General features: G+C 42.5%; 1 protein-coding gene across 1 annotated transcript in view; it reads left to right on the top strand.

Annotated features, from left to right (window-relative positions):
* TMEM132D (transmembrane protein 132D) overlaps window positions 1–19428 on the top strand; it is a 272972-nt gene that overhangs the window by 60204 nt on the left and 193340 nt on the right. Inside the window, exon 2 of the mRNA XM_026058813.1 lies at window positions 3723–4611. Within this exon, the coding sequence (XP_025914598.1) occupies window positions 3723–4611 (889 nt within the window). The remainder of the gene's footprint in view (window positions 1–3722; window positions 4612–19428) is intronic.

Genomic DNA, 19428 nt, shown 5'->3' with positions numbered 1-19428 from the left:
CATGTTGCTCTCCTATTCCAGAGAATCATTGATTTACAAACTCTGAGGAAGTATTGTCCTGTGGAGATGGGGAATACAGAAGGAAGGTTTTTAATCCCTTAGATAATTAAGCACTAAAATAAATGATTAAAAAATTATGAGGCGAAACACTCTGTTAGTTTTAATATAAAAATAATGTACTTCTCCCTGTGGAATGCAAGGAAGCGAGCTGCAATCAAAATAAGGGAAATAAAAAATTGAATACCCTGAGCTTTTTCCTCTCTCCAAGTTGCCTCCTTGATGTCTCACTGTGTTTAATGGTGCTTTGCCAAGCTGTTGGGAGGAGGGCGAAATGAGTGTGGAATTTATAAATGGGACATTAGATGGAGGAACGATGTTATGGGCTGGGTGATCTGAGGAGTGCAACAGCAGAACAGATTTTGCCTTAGGGCTGGATAGGAGAGATGTGTCCCTGCAACTCTCTAAGTACTAGCAAAGCCATTTAGAGTTATTAGAGATCTTTGTTGGGGGATTCTCTAGAAAAGGATCTGTAAAAACGTCATCTGCTCCAAATAAATATCTGGAGAGAGAGAGAGGGAGCTGAATGCAGAAGGATATCAAGGCTAGAGCAAAAGGTGTTTTTTTGCATCCCAAAAATCCCTGCAGTTTACTCTGGGTAAAAACAAGCAGAAAATCCTTGGGCGTGATTGCTCCTAAATTTAAACAAATCTAGTGCTCCTACCCTTCAGCTGACTATTCCTCCTCCAGGGAGGATCACTGGGATCACTTCAGCCTTTTATTGCTGCTGCTCTTTACAGAGTCTCATATGATGATGATGGGCTGAGGCCATTTCCTGGTTCTTCGGATGGAATTTAATTCTACTTCCAGGTGGTGCTGAAGACTTGGCATTAATTCAACTTTTTAAATTAAGGCTTTATTTTAACTGTTTGCTGGAGGGATAGGAAATTTTAGCTTGTCAAGATGGAGGAGAGAGAGATTTCCAAAACTGCAAAACTCTCCTCTCTGCAGCTGGCCCCTTTCTCTGTTTGAGATTTGTCTTCTGTCTCACAGCTGAATCATGCCCATCCTTATCTGCTTGCTCTTTATAGCCAGCTTATTTTCCTTTCCATGTAGCAAATTACTTTTACTCCTATTTTTCAGTTTATTGTTTTGCATTGCTTCAGTGCCTGGAGACCTTAGCTGAGATCACAGCCCCATTTCTCTAGGTGATACTCAGACATACCTAGTAAGCTACAGCCTCTATCTGATGCATTTGCAATATACACAGACAAAGAGTGAGGAGAAATAAGTAGTAATACCCATACTTGTTGGACCTGGAACACCAGCACGAACAAAGTGGCTCAAGTGAGGTCTGACCAAGTTGGTGGTACAGCGAGATGTTCTGCACTGCCTGCTTTACTGTGGAGGCACCTGCGTGACACGTGGGTGGCGTCGGTGTGGGTACCTTTCCCTTCATCGCCTGCAAAGGCAAGAGCCTCTTTCAGGTCATGCCACCCATGGGTAGATAGATGATCATTGCTGAGAGGTGTTTTCCAGGTTGGTTCTGGTGAGTTTCTGGTCTGAAATTGGAGTTTTTAGGAACTAATACCTTCCCAGAGGTTTTGAAGATACCAAGCCCATGCTAGCCTTGTGCAGAGATTGCAGAGCATGCATGGTAGCTGGGTGGTTAGGAGTAACTAACGTGAGCTTAGGCAACCATAGTACTTGTCTAGACAATAGATATTTAGCTCAGATGTCAAACAAAATAAGAACTAATAAAGCATTTGTGCAATACGGCTTGGGAAACTGGATTTGCATGAATACCTGTGGTAACCCTTTGTCACCTTTCTGAATTAAGTATAAGGATTTGAAGTTGCTTTGGAAAAATATGCAATTTATTGCACAATTTGGATGCCTATCCGTAGGTATGAAGGTCGGATGTTCAAATAGGAAATATTGTATTGTATTTGCATCTGGTATTGTTGTTTAACAGTGTATGTCTTTACTCTTTGGGACTGACAGTTCCTAGAAAGGATGGAGAGCTTATTCCTTAGTACAATAGCCTGCCTCAGGTAGTTGCTCAATGGCACAGTTAAAAGAGATATCTGGCAGTAAGAGTCATTTGTGTCTTTGAAAATGTTCTTCCGATGTCCAGTGGTGTACAGTACCAGTACAATACAGATAACACAGTTGTATTAAGGAACAATGTAGGGTTAGGCAACAGCAGTGGTGCGAGTCCTAATGGTTATTTACAGAAAAAACCTTCTTCACAGAAGAAGTGAAATGGAAGGGATCATAAATAGGATGCAAATAAAGCTCTTTTTGAAATCCTCTAGTCCTCTACTACTGGAGTGGTGTGAAGGAGCCTTTGTGTGAATGGTTGTTGGCCTAACTGTTTTTAAAGTGAAATTCAGCCTCGTGTGGGAAACGGCTTCAAGTCCATGTATTGCTTGACAGTCCTGAAAATAAGGCTGAAGTGAAATATAGCTGGTCCATGAGCAGTATTTGATGTGAAATCATTACTTTGGTTTCCTGTGTAGGTGCAGCTTGCTGTAACAATCAGATTTCTTTTTTAATGTTGTCTGTGCAGTGGTCTTGTGTTGCAGGTGCTGGTTGGGCAACTTTGCTCTCCCGTAATAAATCTGTGTTGCAAGTGAAGATGCAGCCTTTGGCATGGGTAAACCTACACAAGCTAGCTTTTATCCAGCTGCCATGCAGAACGTAACATAACCTGTTGTTATCCAAGCTAACTACATTAAACACCATCTACCTAGGCTGCATCTGCATGGGTTGATGATTCTTGTTATTTCTGCTAACACCACCTGCACCACTGTGAAGCCCCCATTAATGCAGGGAGGTTACATCACTGCATGAGTGAATAAGGAGCATGAGGTAAATCTAGGCTGAATATGGTCTACCTAAAAGCAGAGAGAAGTGTTGCCAGCTCTTCAGATTTTACTGTGAGTTCTCAACTGCTTTATGAGACAGCAGCTTCATGAGTCATGTGAATTCAAAGGAATCTCAGCTTTGTTTTTGTTTTTTCTCAGTAAGTTTTTAAGGCTCAATGTTGTAGAAAATTTCTTAGGAATATGAACTGTAAGATTGAAACTGCACAGGCAAACATAGAGAAAATTTATTATTTTTAATATCTTATGACACTTTAATATTGAAGCTGGTGAATCATGGATTGTTTTTAAAGTTCAGTTTTATAAAGCTTTTAGCTGGCAATATTAAGAGAGTAATATTCATCCCTGTTCATAAACATTATCTGAAAGTCTCAGGTGATCTGAATTGGTCTTTGGAGCCTCTGGCAAGCACTTAGCTCCTGCACCAGCAGCTGGATGAAGGGCAGTTTGCTGGGTTGACTAGTGAGCTGGTAAGGGGGTCACCTGTGAGAGACGGTAGATATATGACAGGAAGCAAAGTGCAGCAGAGAGAGGGTGGTACTGGCCACTGGAACCACTTTCCAAGAATTGTGACAGATTTGGTGGCACTATCAGTCCAGCTGTGATTGTGTTTTTCTAAGGCATGCTACAGTTTAAAGGTAAACTCAGATTCTTAGGGAACTGGCCAAAGACACTGCAGTGAAACCTAAAGTCAGCTCAGTAGTGCTAATAATTTTGCTTCTTCTCCAGGTTTCTACCAGATCTATGTTATCTTTACAATGGGGAGGGATCTGATTGCAACCTAATATGGAATGTTTTTTACATTTGGTCTTCTAAATTCTCCTTTCTTTTTAACAGTGACTGAGAGTCGTGGGATCCTGGAGAGCATACAAAGATTTTCTTTACTGCCAACTTACTTGCCTGTGAGCTATCGTATCCACAATGCGGATATTTCCTTCTTTCTCAAGGAAGCCAACCAGGATATTATGAGGAATTCCAGCCTGCAGTCCCGAGTGGAATCCTTTCTGATCTACAAATCCAAGAGGCCACCTGTGTTAAATGCCAGCTATGGACCTTTTTTCATTGAACAAGTAGTGCCCCAGGACTTAATGTTGTCTTCAAACCCATTTGGATCTACTAACAAGTTCTCCTTCAACTGGAAACTTAAAGCCTTCATAATGAGTGACAAGATTTACCCAAGCAAGCCCAAAGTCCAGATCCTGTTCTACATTGTGGGCAGGGACTGGGATGACTATAGCACCACCGAGCGGCTGCCCTGCCTCCGGGTATTTGCCTTTCGAGAGACGCGGGAAGTCAGAGGCAGCTGCAGGCTGCAAGGGGACCTGGGGTTGTGTGTGGCAGAGCTGGAACTCCTGCCGAGCTGGTTTAACCCCCCAACAGTTGTTGCTGGCCGTAAGAAACTAATGGATCAGTCTGAAGGGAGCCCTGTGGAGCTTTACTATGCCATACAGCCAGGAGATGAGAGAGGGGAATGCACGAAGGAGGATGTAAGGAAAAGTAATGGGATCCGACCAGGGCGCAATGACATTGATGAGTCAGGACCTCCCTTGCAGAGGATTGGAAGTGTTTTCCTTTACCAGACACATGCTGGCCCTTCCTTAAATGAAATGAGGTTGGATAATAACATTGCCATCCAATACGCGCCAAAGACTGTCAAGCAAGGTGACATTTTGACTTTCGTTGTATCTATTGCTAAAAATTCAACAGAAGATCAGTTCACATTGAGGTAAGGCTCTTCTATATTTCTTTGGTACCTTATTTTTGTTTTTTTCTGCTCTTGGTATGGGAAGCCACATTCTCATGTATGAATTACCTAACATTGCTTCAGTTGCTGCTCTATAGAAATTAAGACTGCATTGCAGGCTGGTTCACTTAACTTCTTTCTTCTTACTGAGCAGTCTAATGTTGTATGAATCATCTGAGATGTGATCTCTTTGGGTGCAAAAGACCTTTTCTTGAAGCTGTCCTCTGAGTACCTTTTGTAAAAATTAAAATGGTAGACCTGGGAGCCACCTTTGTGTTAATAGGAGATAATTTATGTCTCCTGAGCTGGAGTTCGCAGTGCTCCTAATCTCTCATTGAACTCATGTTAAGATTAGTAAAGTCCAGATCTGCAAAGGTGTTTATAGGAAGTGAACAAGAATTAGACATCCAAGTAGGATTTATATGTGTAAACATCTCCCCCTGGCTTGTTGTAAGCCCAGTTCTATTTTATACTTAGGAATCACAAACATCCTATTACTAAAATATCAAAACCATCATTTCTGAAAATGAGAAATTCCTGAGGGTGGGGGGTTTTGTTGTTGTTGGGTTTGGGGAGATTTTTTTTTTTTTTTTTTTTTTGAAAGTAACTTGCAATACTGCCTTGCTTTTGATTTCCTTGGCTGCTCTCCAGACATTGAGATATTACAATGGGAAGCTCACTATAACAACCAATATAATCCAGAAAAGAACAGCCAAGAATATCAGAGCGTACTGTGGCAAGCTGAGGGTAGATGTGTGCTGCATGCAAGTGAGACTGTCTGGTTGTCTTTTCTTTTCAAGTTTGCCACAGTCTGTGTGCCAGCAGCGTAAGCTCGGATTGCGTGGTTGACGGGACTGTGGAAGGGCGGTGGGCAGAGCTGATTTCATTCTTTTATCCCTTACAATGAGTAATGTTAGTTCTCTTACAGCCAGAGGTAAGCATCGTACTCTGGGTTTCTGAGACTAAGGCTGCCTTGTGCTGGGTGTTTGCTCTGCGAATGAACGTCAGTGCCAAAGCTCAGAAAGGTTCACAGACCTTGCCCCCGAAAGAGGAGATGCTTCATGAGGGTAGGAAGTTTGTTGCTCCCTGTTACAAATGTCACAGATGCACCACAGTCAACAACTGTGCTGGGCACTAGAGATGCTCAGCGCCCTCCCTTAAGAAAGGCACCTGCTCCTCTCTGGAGTAGGCACCTCTCCTGCTCTAACTTGAGACGAAGTAGACTGGAGGGTCTGTTTCTCTGCCAGTTATACGCTTCAAACTCCAAAATCTCTGGCTGAAGTTACCTAGACGTTTTAGGGCTCAGTTATTAAAATGGAATAAAATGGTACACGAATCTCTGCAAATGCAGCCTTGCAGGGCTTGGATATATGTCTCATACTGGAGTAAGTCAAATTTGACTCCACTGGCATTAAGTAATTTAGGATGTATAAACTAGTGGGGAATTAGGAAGGTTTTATGTGGGTTTTCTGGAGGAAGTGGGTTGCCACAAAATCAGGTAATTTTTCCTTTAGAATGCGTGATATATAGACTGAATAACCACAGCTCTTGGATACTCACTCAGGGACAGTTATTTCTTCATCTGGTAGAGGACAAGCACTAGTAGGCTATCCACTTTCTCCTTACGGGATCGGGTTTTCATTTTCTGAGTCAATCTGCCTAAGATTCAGATTGCTTTCTGAGTGACTAATTTCAAGACAGGCAATCTGAATTCCTCATGGACAGAAGTGTTCACAGACACCTCTCCAGCTCTCTGTATACTAATGACTTTAAAGGGATGTATTTGATGTATTTCAGACCCTCATGGAGATTTCTATTACATTTGAAAATTGGTTTAAATATAAATATTAAAAACCTTTTCTATCTTTCTAAGGTAAAAACCTGTAGTTGTTTTTACATTGAAAATGTAAGGTCTTAAATCTGACTTCAAAGCACCTATACTTCTGTGAACTGTGGTCAGTTAAAAGTAGAGCTAGCAATAACCATGATAATTGTATTAGAGGTTTCTGAAATCTTCAAAAATGTTACTTTTTTAAAATTGAGATGAAAACTGAACACCTGAACTTCTTCTAATGACTGTTTCTAAAATTAATTTTCTGGAACAAAAAGAAAACCATGTATTTGACTTTTGGCTTTTTATTTTATGATCTACTGTATCATATGACAAAAATGCTAAAAATAAATATCAAATACCAATTTAAAATGAAAAATAAGGCATTTTCTTCAAAAAACAATCACAGTTCATGTTTTTAAAAGGTAACAGCAGGTAAAAACTCTGTAACAGCCTGCTGGAATCATGTCACTTTCATGAGTATTTCGATTTCTATTAACCTGCTTTTTCTAACAGAAACTGGGTTGCAACCAGACTACAATCTGCTGTAATTTCAGAGTAGTTGTACTATCTGCTTCTAAAGCCTATCTTTCATCTAGCTACAGCGTGTCTAAGGGTTTTTTTGTCTAGTTGCTTTTTGGTCAGAATTGTAGTATCCGTGTTCTGCATTCATCCCCCCCGAAGTACACATGGCTAATTCCGTTTCAGGTGGCTGCTGACTTGTGCCTGCCTTTCTGCTGTAGGGAAAAGCAACTGCTAGGAAGGAACAAAAATGTAGGTTTATTAAATGTAGCGGGTAAAATTCTCTTCTATGCTGAGAGCTACTATAATCACATTGTCAGGCAAGAAAATAATGCCTCTTTCCTGGCCCTCTAGAAGGGAGTAAATGTCACTCCGAGCGTACACTGGAGTAGCGCGGTGTCACGCAGCGTAGGTGGGACTCTGTGGTTGGCAAGTAGTGGCAACGTAATGCAGCTGTGCTGCTCTCGTGTGCTACACTGCTGTTATACAACTTACAAGCAAAAGATTATAATGTGTAAGAGTGTCTGTTGGTGCTCTATTACTATTTATTTATTTTCCTGAAGCCTGGACATCTTAGAGTGCCTGTGCCCTTGCGTGCTGCCAGGAGTCCTCAGTGGGGATTTCACTGGCTGTCCCCAAATGCTGCAGCCCCAGGCTGGGGCTCTGCCCAGGAGATGGGCATGTGGCAACTCCTGCTGAGCATGGCAAAGGCAGCACTGGAGGAAGTCTCAAGGCGCTTTAGAAGATAATCGCCATTTTTTTTCTGTTTTCCAGTGTGAAACAGCTAAATATTCTTGCTTTGTTAATGTTATTTTGATAATGAATAACCTATACTGCTCGTGCTTTTACAATATTGTTTTCATAAGCTTCCATTGTGTTATATGTGCAAGCACCTGCCCACGCATACATAGGTATGCAGCCAGGTCTACTGCAGAATTTCTGCTTCAGTTGAAAAGCATTGAAGCCACCACTGGTAAGGGTGAAAAACACGAATAGCATGGCAAATTTAATCTCTGAATCCTGGCCTTTAACTGAATTAGGATTTTTCCAGTCCTGAAAGGTCCTTACATGTCACTCTAGTTTATCTCTTATATAGGCTCTCTTTTTCACATAGCTATTCAAAAGACAGCACTTGCGATATGCAACCTGTTCTGATTGCAGAACAGATTTTCCAGCTAACATTGTGCAGAAGCCATCAGAGACCTCTGCTACAACCCGATCGTGTTTTAAGTCTCTAAAATCTTTAAATTCTAGTGGTTTGTAGAGCTACAGACAGGAGAGATTCAAAGGAACTTCATTGCTCTTAGAGTATGTAAATATGAGGGCATGGAGAGATATGTAAAAGGTGATATCACTTCTCCTCTCTCCTGTCAGCTGAGATGGGGCAAAAAGGTGCTGAAATGACCCACTGGTAAAATTACCCAATCAAATGACTGATTATAATGTATAGAGAAAGGGTAACAGGCCTTGTCCACTGCTACGGCTCAAACAACTGGTGAGTCTGAGGCAGGAACTACTGGCTGGGGAAAAGAAGAGAAGTCTTTGGCCTCAGCTGTTATCCCAAAGGTCACTCTGCATTATCCAGGTGGTCCCTTACACTGTATGGATTTTTACCAATCAATGGCCTGTGATTTGAAAAAAAATAGTACTAGTATTTTCACCAGGTTCAGATGATACAGAATTTGCCTATGCATAGCTGGGTTTGTCTGAATTAGAAGTGGAATATGGAATGGTGTTAATTGTCAGATCATTATCAAGTGCCAGGGTTTAAGAAGAATTTAGACTAAGACCCAGGATATTGGTTGCTAAGTATTTCTAGGCCTTGATACCATGGTTGCAAACTGAACAGAGGGACAAAGGATTAACTTATCCAGGCAGCCTGAATAGGAACAAGCCATTTCATGGTGGGAGGTGTCAAAACCTTGTCTAGTTGAGGGATTTATTTGAACTCAGTTTTCCTTTTTCCTACATTCCCAGTTGAACTGAGAATTTGAGAAATGCACAAATCTGTTAGCCTACTTAGGTCTAACTCCTTTTTTACATAACTTTCCAGCTATATTGTACAGTTTTGTATTCATACAGGGTCTTGGAGATGGTTGTGAAGGACATTGCTATGTATAGAGGAGGGAGCCATTAAACCTTCATATAGAATTGCTCAAACTAGTAAACCTCGTTATAAACCTCCTCACATCTGAGGTAGAGTTGATCTGAAATAAAAAATTACTGAGGTCTAGGATGGAGGTTGTAGTTAGCAAATAGTCTCATCCCAGGACTGGAAATTAATATGGGAGATGGAACAAAATTGGCCATGCCGGGATGCATTTCATGTATGCTTTGCAGGAAAACCACAACCTCAGCATCTATTGTGTAACTTTAGTAGCTGTCTTTTTAAAAACTGTAAGATTTTTAAGCTAGTCCCAAGACTGCATAATCAACCCAAACTTGTGAACTAGAACCAGCGCTGCAGTTGCAGGGGGACAGATGTTCCCTCTTTCAGTCACGTGTAGGTTATAGATATTCCTCGGTTTCACGTGTATGAGTTCAGCTCCTTGGACCCTTACAGAGTGGTGATGCCTCTCCATAGTAATACAAAGATGCTGTTCCCAAAGGAGGAATGTAAACATCAGCCCTATCAGTTTTGGTGCAGATGAAATAAATGATATTAGCGAAAAAACAGACTGTGATGGGTGGAAATTTAGGTGGATTTAGGACATTACAATACATGAACATTTCATGGAATTTTTTTGTGATAGTGATTATATGCTAGCAGCAAAAAGGGAAAAGGTGTAGCCAGGCACCAGCACTGGCCACAGTTCCAGGAGGATGCGAATATCTCCTGTCTGTTGAAGGAGATACTTGTTTTCAGTCCTTCTGCCTTAGCAGAGTAAATTGCCCAGCGGCACACCAGTTGGTTTTCCGAGTTAGTTCCAGCACGGGACAGCAGCTGATGAAGCAGAACCCCATGGAAGGTCTGTGGCAGCTGAGCACCTACCTGTGGCCACAGGTTTTCCAGAATTGTGGTGCTATTGCAGCCTGTATCCCAAAGCATCACAGCTAATGCTGTGACCTCTTTGCTGTGTGTGTTAGATGGTTGCATAATTTCTGTGTGATTTACTGTGTATTTCAACTAAATGTTACTTTGCAAAATGCCATACCTATGGTAGGTATCCAATAAAACCAAATGCCACTCAAGTTTAATTCAGTAGCAGTAACAGGAGATGTGAGCAGCTGGCTGCACTGAGCTCTGACCCAGAGATTTCCAGGTGGAAAAAACAAGAATTAAGGAAGACTTTTAGCACAGAGCTGAGAACAAGAAGCTGAAACTGTTTTCATTGTTCTGAATGAGAAAACGTGTCTGTCACATTATATAAATTAGTTGGGGAAAACGCAGGATTGCATAGTAAAGCTCACTGTGGGGTCAGATTACTTCTAAGGGCTATGAAGGAAGTAACGTGTTTCAGATTGCCTTGTTCCACCAGATGGATTTTCCACAGGCTGCTTCAGAAGCCGCGCTTAGTCCTCATAAACTCCTGGCTGTTTCCAGCTTTTGCTTGAGGTGCCAAGGATTTGGAAGGCAATCTCAGCGGTGCAGGAAAACCTTGCTAGATCTGTAGCTTGCAGAGACCATAAATAAATGAATTCTACAAGTAGCTGTTGCCTGTGGTTAAAATTAACACGAGAGTAATGTGGGTAGCACTGCCAGTGGCCGCCGTGTGCTGAAGACATCAGATTTCTTCGAGGAGACAGAGAGTTGGCACGCAGGAAGCCATACGCTTCTAGTGTGCCTTTTGGGCAAGTCGGCTAATCTACTTCCCCCTCCCTTCCCCTTCTCTAACCCCGGGGCGCTGGGGGTAGCGGCTGCTTCCGTGCCGTGTCCTTGCAACGCGGGGGCTTGCGACCGTGACCGTCGTGTGCTGTAATGTGTAGTGGTCTATATGGTTTCTCCTACTATATTGCACGTATCAGTAACACCAACATATGCTGCATCTGTCTGGTTTCTTATCAGGCTGATCTCCTCTCTGGTAACGGAAAGGCGAGCAAGAATTTTTCCCCCTCCAATATGCTATGAGAAAATTGTATTTATTTTTATTTTGAAACTCTGTCCCTTATTTTTAGAAGTCCTATCTTGAGTGGCAGCAAGACTTGGCAAATATATTCATAATGCGAGGCCAGGGCTGCTGGCAGAATGCTTTACCATTGCTTTTGCTCCAGTGGACTGGAAATCATGGCTTGAAGAGATAGAAAATATAGGATGTATAGGTCAAAAAAAAAAAAAAAAAGAAGAAGAAAAGAAAAGAAACAATCATGCAAAACAATCACAAGTCAAAAACTACTCATTTCTATGGAATTTTTTTTGTTCCAAAATAACTATAAACTCTTCTGCTAATAAGGAAAGACTTCTTATTCTAGAAGGTACTGAATATATAGAAAAAATTCCTTTTTCTCAGGCTGTTGTTCCGTGCAGTGGAAGATTTAGACTAGTGAATGGGAAACCAGTGGACTGCTTTTAATTTTATGAAAATGACGGACCATGAGGGCCAAGGTCTAGGTTTTGTTTTGTTTTTTAATGAACTAGAGAAATTAAAAATCTGTCTTGAGTCTGTATGGATATGAGAGTTAGAAGGGGAAAAGAAGAAGGAGATAAAATGTAAATGATGGATAAAAATGGAATAGTGCTGTCAGCCTTGGTTCGAGAGCTTGGAGTGGAGGACGGAGCCTTAAGAAACCTTAAGAAACTATTTTTTTTCCAGCTCAGTTTACACACTCGCTTCTTCTTTGGTCTTGCCCAAGTCACTTTAACCTCCTTGAAACCCCTTTATTATTGCCAATATAAACAGTTATTTGAGGATGAGATGCTGTATGCAAATGATGAGCAATAATATCCTCGCAGTGAAGCACTATTAAATGCCTAATAAAGTAAGTGACTGTGTGTCCTGTGCCTCCCTCCTGTCGTTTTCTCTCCGTTTGATGCGAGTTAGTTATTCACTGTATCCCTTGTGACCGGCCGCGTGGCCGGGCTGCGTGCGGAGGCGCAGCGGCAGCGCGTCGCAGCGCGCAGAGCAGCTGGAGCGGCCGCCGTGCCGCGGTGCTGAGGGCGAACCCCAGGGCCCTCTGTGCCGGCCGGCCCCGCGCTACGGCCGCTGTCGCCGCGCCAGTTCGGCAGCTCTTCCCCGCGGATGGCCAGGGAAGGCTGCAGGAGCTCTCTATTTCCCATCAAAAGGTGTAGAAAGATCTCTGAAGCTCGTGGAGAATATTCTGTTTTGTTTTGCTGGTTTTCTCCAAATTTCAGGGGGGATTCACTGGAAACTGAAATTGAAAGGAAACCTTTATATGAAGTTTTTTGTCCAGAATGAAAAGTTAATGTTTATGGCAATACAGTATTGCTCCATGTCAGTCCTTCAAAATCCTTTCCATAATTAATGCTTCAAAACTTCTAGCGTTACCCAGTTACAGCTCCTGTTTGCTGCAGGCCAGTGACACTGGGCTGCTACATGCGTTGCAGTTAATATACGTAGGGGTGCCGGAGCCGCGCTCCAAACTTAGGAACATGAGTTTTCTGAATCTACAGTATAGATTTAGCGTGTGGTTTGGGGGTTTTCTAGTTTGTCTGAGATTTTTTTGTTTGTTTCTTTTGGCTTGGCTTGCTTGTTTTTGCTTTGCTTTGTTTGCTTTAGCGTATTGTTGCTGAGCCCAGTGAATTCTTTTTGTTTTGAAGTTGACAATATTGCTGCTTTTTGCTTACAACCTTTTAAATTTGTTTTCCTATTTCTGGAGATAAATCAACAGATAAATAATATACTTAGAGCTGGATTTGCTCAAAGGTACCAAATATTAGGTGTAGATATATTCATGAGCAAAAAAATGTATAGCTGTATTTTATAGCAATTCAATTGATAACTATGCTTAGTAATGAATCCTGTGTCCTAAATTATACACAGTTCTCACACTTGAAGTAAATAAAAGTTCTACGAGCAAGTAATGATTATAGATGCTTTAGCTTCCCAAACTTGTTTTTTTTTCCCCCCCCCGAGAAATATAGAAAAAATTCTCATTACTTATTTTATTCTGAAATGGGATTTGAGATACCTCAGTTGACCAAGACGCTGGGTAAAATGCCGCCTTGTTGCATCCGTCTCTCCACGCTGTGGCGTGGAGTTTGCAGAAGCTGCCGCCGAGGCCGGGGGGGTTAGCAGAGGGGTTGGGGCAGGGGTGCGGGCACTGTCTGCCGCTGCTCCCCTTCGCCAGAAGTTCAAAGTGATTTATGTTGCAACTGTTGGGTGTCCTTCTGCACCGCTTAGCGTATGCGGGAAGAGCTGTATCCCTTGATTACCTGGTGGGGCCAACTCCCCACTGTTGGGTTTTTGTTGTAGTTTTTGTCTTTTTGGTGGGAGGGAGGGCTTTTTATCCCCCCCCCACCCCCCCCCCCCCCCAAGTTCATCAGCTTTGCTAGAAGTATCTGCAGTAGAAGCATGGGAGTAATTAGGGTTTTCCTTGAGGACCTTGTAGCCTCACCTCTCCCTCCAGCCTACCCTATGGCAGGCGCTGCCTTGTTGTAATTCCTCTGCTTGTGCCTTCCAGCGCTGGCGATTCCCGGGGGACGCGTTGCGTCTCCAGGCTGAGCTGCGCAGGCAGGGCAGCAGGAAACGGCCGTTGGTCGCAGTAAGCTGGAGCAGGCCGTAGAATAAGGCAGAGCTGCTGAGGCTTCATGAGCCCCACGTGATCGGCCTGAAGCAGTGCTGCCCAAGCCGTCCTCTGCACGGGGTGGCGTGGGCTCGACCGCTCGGCTGCGTGTTGCACCGGCTCGCCGGGATTGCTGGCCCATGGCGCGCCACAGGGCTGGGGCTGCTGGCCGCCACGTGATACTGGAGTGAGGAGAGCTCAGCTAGTGCCGCTGCGACCCGTGGCGCTCCGGGGCGGGAGGTTTGCCGTGAGCTTCCAGTGGGCTCAGGGAAGTGCTGGCAGAATGAAAGCCCTCATGTTGTTTTTCTCTCCTTTGGCAAGTAGGTTTATATGTGAAATACGCACTTCAGAAGCAGTTCTTTTTTGCTCTCCTAACTACCTGGGGCTTTTCCTCTTTTCTCTTTCCTGGGAATGTGCTTTCTTCCCTGCCGGGATCAGCTAAGTTTGTATTGCAAAGTCTGATGACCTCACTGCGAGCATGAGAGACGATGGTGGGAGTGAGAGGGCTTGTTGTGCTGGAGCGCTGGTGTAGGAGTGCAAAGGGGGATGGGGATTAAATGATTTCAAGAGTGTACTCGTTCACAGGCATCCTATTTCTGGAGACTGGAATAATTTTGTATGAAAATCCAAATAGGGAAAATTAGTTAATTGTGCTGTTTGTTAAGCTCTGCTTTTTCTTCTGTATGTGTGAGCTAACATATACAAGAGATGCAGCTAGAGAGGAAAAATAAACTCCAGTGGATGAAAAAAACCCCTTGTGATTGACAGAAATGAGTGGAAGCTGTGAGATGAGTTTTGCTATTTCTAGCTCTGTCCTAGACTTTGCAGTGTGACATGGAAGTCTAAGACCAATCTAAAAAAGAACTTGGCACTCCAAAATGACACTTGCATAGAACTTAGTTGTTCAATTTCAAATGAGTAGTCCACCAGGATCCCATCCAGTCTCCCAGACACACAGGTTATAAATGTGACTTAATAGCCTACTAGGTAGTGCATGGTCCTAAACGTTGTACGGCCCATCTTCCAAGTGGCATCTACAGACTGTGGGGCTTGAAGAAATAGACATCCCTCTCTGATATTTCCTACTGATTTTATCCAAGTAGATCTGTACATGTGATTTTTCAAACCTAAATCCTTTAAGGTTTGGCACTGAAATTCATCAAACCAAAGTTTTGGTTTCCTTTGCTTCCTATGGGAAGTCATTGGGGCCCTTACGCTGACGCCAGGCTTGTGAAATTACCTTTCCGAGGAGTTCAGCAGCTGCAGTCTGCAGGGTGACAGGGCCAGGGGTAAGCCTGCTCTGCATGGTGGGGTGGGAGAAGGGGGAACCTTTAAGCATCACAGCTGCAACCAAAGGAAATTTAGGATTAAATGCATATATCTAACAGCTGTAACATAAGTTTTGAAAAATAAAAAAAATCTAAGTCTTTGCTTCCTCATCTGCTAAGAAGAAATTAGTAACATTTATCATGGTAGAATGTGTTACTTACTTTCTCTGAGGTCATTGAAGTATTTTGAGATCTTTGGCTAGAAGATATTCAATAAATGCAAAGGATAGTTATAACTCATCGAACCCCACATTTTGTCTGCTAGCACACTTCTGCAGTAACGGTTGTTTTGATTATTGTTTTGAATTCTGTTTGTATTTGAGATAGAAATATATCCTAACTGCAATGAATTGGGACACTCTTGAAATATTTAACATTTCACAGGATCTTCATTTTAGTGTATACATTTTTCTCAACCAACATTAAGTATCGCTAAGGAGGACAGACTCTTAAGTGGAAGAGATTGAGATTGGTTTTTCAGTGAAAGAATCCTGCCTTTGTTTCTCATGTTCTTTCTTGTTCATACCATTACAGCCTTAAATACTGTGTTCTTCTTTAGCTGCTGCTGTTGAGTGACCAGCTATTTGGAGCAGCTAGCTTCACTAGCAGCAAGAGATCTGATTTTTATCCTGTTAAGTTTGTCCACCCTATCCTAGCATATATATAGTCTTAGGTTTCACTGTCAAACTCTTACTTCTTTCCTCTGGAAATCTGATGAAAGTTAAAAGTATAAGATGTCATTATTCTTAGGAAGTGACTGAAGGTGTTACTGGATGCTTGCAAAACTCTTGATATCGTGAGAAAAGGTGAACTGTGGTTTTCTGATAAACTATTTCTATGACATTCTTGTGTTTGTGAACCAAACTCGGGAGTCAATGATTTTATGTACCATTCTTTCTAAACCACTCCGAGTCAGACTGCTTAAGCTGTGGTCTGTGGTCTATGGTTTTTCATTGTTGTCTTTTTGAAAATAATTGTGGGAATGCAGTGACTGGTGTGAAATTGTGGTAGTGAATAAGCAATGACCATTGATAATCAGGAAGATGTTTCTTAAAAGGCCCCTGGAGTTTAGCCTACATGAACTTCTTTTGTCAGTCATGTTATCTAACAATCAGTAATAACCCAGCAAACATGAAAAAGGTTGCATAAATACATGACGGTAGCAGTATCAAGATCATTAGCACTCAAGTTATGCAGCAAGAAAATTTGAGCAAGACTGACATTTTATCAAATTGCTTGTGTGCTCTTCTAGAGCTGAGCTAAATCAAATTTTATTCTTAGTGCTGAACTAAATCATATTTTGGTAGTAGAAACAACTGGATGAGGAAGGTTACCAGCCACACAAAACTGTGTAATGAGATGGGCTTTTCTCTGGGCTTTGGATTATGTGGCTGTTTCATGGTATCCCAATCCTGAATTTTTCTCTCTTCTGATAGACTAAAAAGGATCCCAATGTCATGCATTTTCTTTTCCTTCTTCTATAGCTTTGATTTGTTTCATCTCATCCCAAACATCCCACTCCATGCTCTGGTTTCTACAACTCCTAAAATCCTCTCTTGTCCATGGCATGCATGCTACTTTTTTCTCCTTGTGTAAATGCTCTTGTGGCCTAACTTGGCCGGTATAAAACTATGGAGAGATGTGTATCCAGAAAAAAATCCCTCTGATTCTTCTGAATCATAGCCTCCATTCTGAGCTGTCTGCCGTTGACTGCACAAACAGTCTTGATGTAATTATGGATTTAATATTTTTCCTGTGTTATTTCCCCATCTATTCCTCTCCTGTTGTTTGGTGTTCCATTATCTTATTGTTCAGTGAAGGTAAGGAGATTGTATTTTCAAATGTGTCTGATTAGGAGATTTTTACAGTACCTGTGAAATTTTAGCCATAACTTTATTAGTGCAAATGTTGCCACCCTCACAGAGAAGTCTACATATGACAGCAAATTGTTCTTTACACGAAAATATGATGAAGCAGTATCTTTTAAAATTCATTAGTTAAAGGGCCGTGTGCTGGCATCTTGTATTTTTCTTTGCAGCAAGAATAGGACATTTAATTAACTTTAAAGGTAGTGTCATCTTGCCTCTATGTTCAAGACAGCTGAAAAGCAGTTTTTTCAATTTACTTCTACATCAATATGTTTCATTTTTATCTGACTGTGCCATGTTGATCTCCTACTTGCTAATAAGGCCATCTGAGTACACTCAAGTGAGCTCTTAAAAACACCACTGGTCTTTCAGAAGAGTCCAGTTTTTCTGTACTTTTTTCTGTATTCAGATGAGCAAACCTGTTCATTTGATGGGGAGCAGCAGAGCATTGCAATGCACAGAAACACAGTGGTTTTTCCTCTTCTTGTCAAACACTTCGCTCATGAAACTAGTGTTTGTGCAACCAAGTATATTATGCCTTCTACAAGGATTCAGTAGAGCTGGTGTCTGCTTGTGGCCTGTTGGATGAGCTTGAGAAAGTTGTTTTGCTCTTCTGTGTCTCAGCTCATGACACAGGAACTAGAAATCATGTTACTAACCACATTTCTGAAAGACATTCTGTGTTTGGGATATATTACTACCTTGATCATAAAGCTACAGTAAAATACACTGCAAAAGGACGCTGTGGTGAAAAGGGAGCCCAAGCAAATAGATGAGGTATCCCCTCCTCTAATTTCTGTGGAGGATGCAGCTTTGCCCCCACTGGGGTTTCAGGGACAGAGGTAGCTGCGTTTGTGCTATCCACTCTGGTCCATCTACAGGATCAGAAATGGGACTGAAGCTAGGTCAGTACAACCATTAGGCAGAGGCACCTGAATATCTTCAATCAGATGAATTGGCTTTGTTATATCTTAAATTCTGACTTTAACTAACTGTCCCTGTGATATTAAGGAGGCTGCCTGGGGATGTTAAGCTACACAGCTTGAGCTATGCTGATTGGCACAAGCCAAGCACTTTCCCCACTGCACTGATGTGTGGATGAAGCCCGAGTGCAGATCTGGTTCTTGTGGGCATGGTGTGATTTGCAGCGGAGCGGTTGACTGCGGCAGGCTGGCATTGTACCAGCACAGCTTGTTGCCCAGGGTAAATCAGGCTTACGAGGGAAACAGCTAGCATTCGTCCCCAAGTCCTAGCGTGTGCCTGACCAACAGAGAATTGAGGGAAACAACGATGAAACCAAGTGTTTGAATGAGTCTATCTGCAGGTTGCTCCTTGAGGACAAATTGGTCAAAAGAGAGAGCTGCACAGTTAAATGGCTTACCTGCCCCAGCCAGCATATGTTTGTGTTCTGACCCAAAGAGGGCTTGGGTAGAGAAATGCTGATCCAGGTGTGGATCACCTAGAGCATAGGCCTGGTGAACATGGTCACTCTGCTATGAAGGTGAACTGCGTGGTTGTTCCTGCCGGCGCGAGGTGCAGCTGCCTCAAGCTTGGTGTCCGAGGCCGGGTGCGCTGCTGCTCTGCCTGCAGCAGAGTGGGGTGAGTGTTCGTGCTGGGCTTTAGGGAGCACTAGAGCACAAAGCAGGCAGCTTGAGCTAATCGGTTTTTTTACCCTTTGCAGAGACCTCCCCCATCCTGGCCAAGGATCTGGTGCAGTGTTCTTGGAGAAATCTAAGAGATGGCCAAAACCAGTTTCTAGTGCTAGGGAGATCCAAATACTTAGAATCTGCCTAATCCTTCAGTGAGAAAAGAGGATAAAGGATACAGTAGTCTGAGAAATCCCTTTTTTTCTTTCTTTGCAAGGGAAGTTTAGCCTTTTTTACGTAAACCAAAATTAGAGTCAAAGTGACTGTTCAGGAAAGGCAGCTCTGCCCAGCACTGTTAACACTATCTTGAGGTTTTAAACAGCAAACTTACAGCAACTCGAGGTTTTCTGGCCTCGTAGCTTGGTTTGCCCTTTCTGTAAAGGTGGCCTTTAACAAGGTAAATCACTTTTGATGGTCTCCTGGGCTGTCACCTTAGTCAGATTGTATCCGGTGTGTAAACTAGACAAGTGACACATTGAAGTAAGTGGGAGCTGTGTACTAGCACCTGAGAAGAGGATGGAGTTTGTCTTTATTGTCTCATCATAATAAATGTTATTTCCTAATCTAAGCTTGTACAGTGATTGCCTTCCTGAAGTGGTGCTAAGGTGAAATCACTCCTGTGCTTCTGGCTGGCAAAAGGCCTCACTCTCAAAGACTGAATTTTTCTGCTGTGTTCAGCATACTGTACAAGTACGAATTAACTTTCATAGCCTGTTTATGAGGTAGTCAAGCAAGTATAATTTTCCCCATCTTCTAGACGGTGAAAGAGCTTTCCTGCATTTCTAAGTGACTTGCTAATGGCCCCCAAATTATCAGTAGCAGTATGAAGAAAAGTATTTAAGGACTACAGGCTTCTGGGGCACTCTGTTAGCTCCTATTGCACTGGTGGCTTATATTAAAAAGAAAAGCTTATATTAAAAAGA

This window comes from Apteryx rowi, unplaced genomic scaffold (assembly GCF_003343035.1).
Source record: "Apteryx rowi isolate R43461 unplaced genomic scaffold, aptRow1 scaffold_15, whole genome shotgun sequence".
Classification (NCBI taxonomy): domain Eukaryota; kingdom Metazoa; phylum Chordata; class Aves; order Apterygiformes; family Apterygidae; genus Apteryx; species Apteryx rowi.
This window is presented reverse-complemented; position numbering and strand designations above follow the sequence as displayed.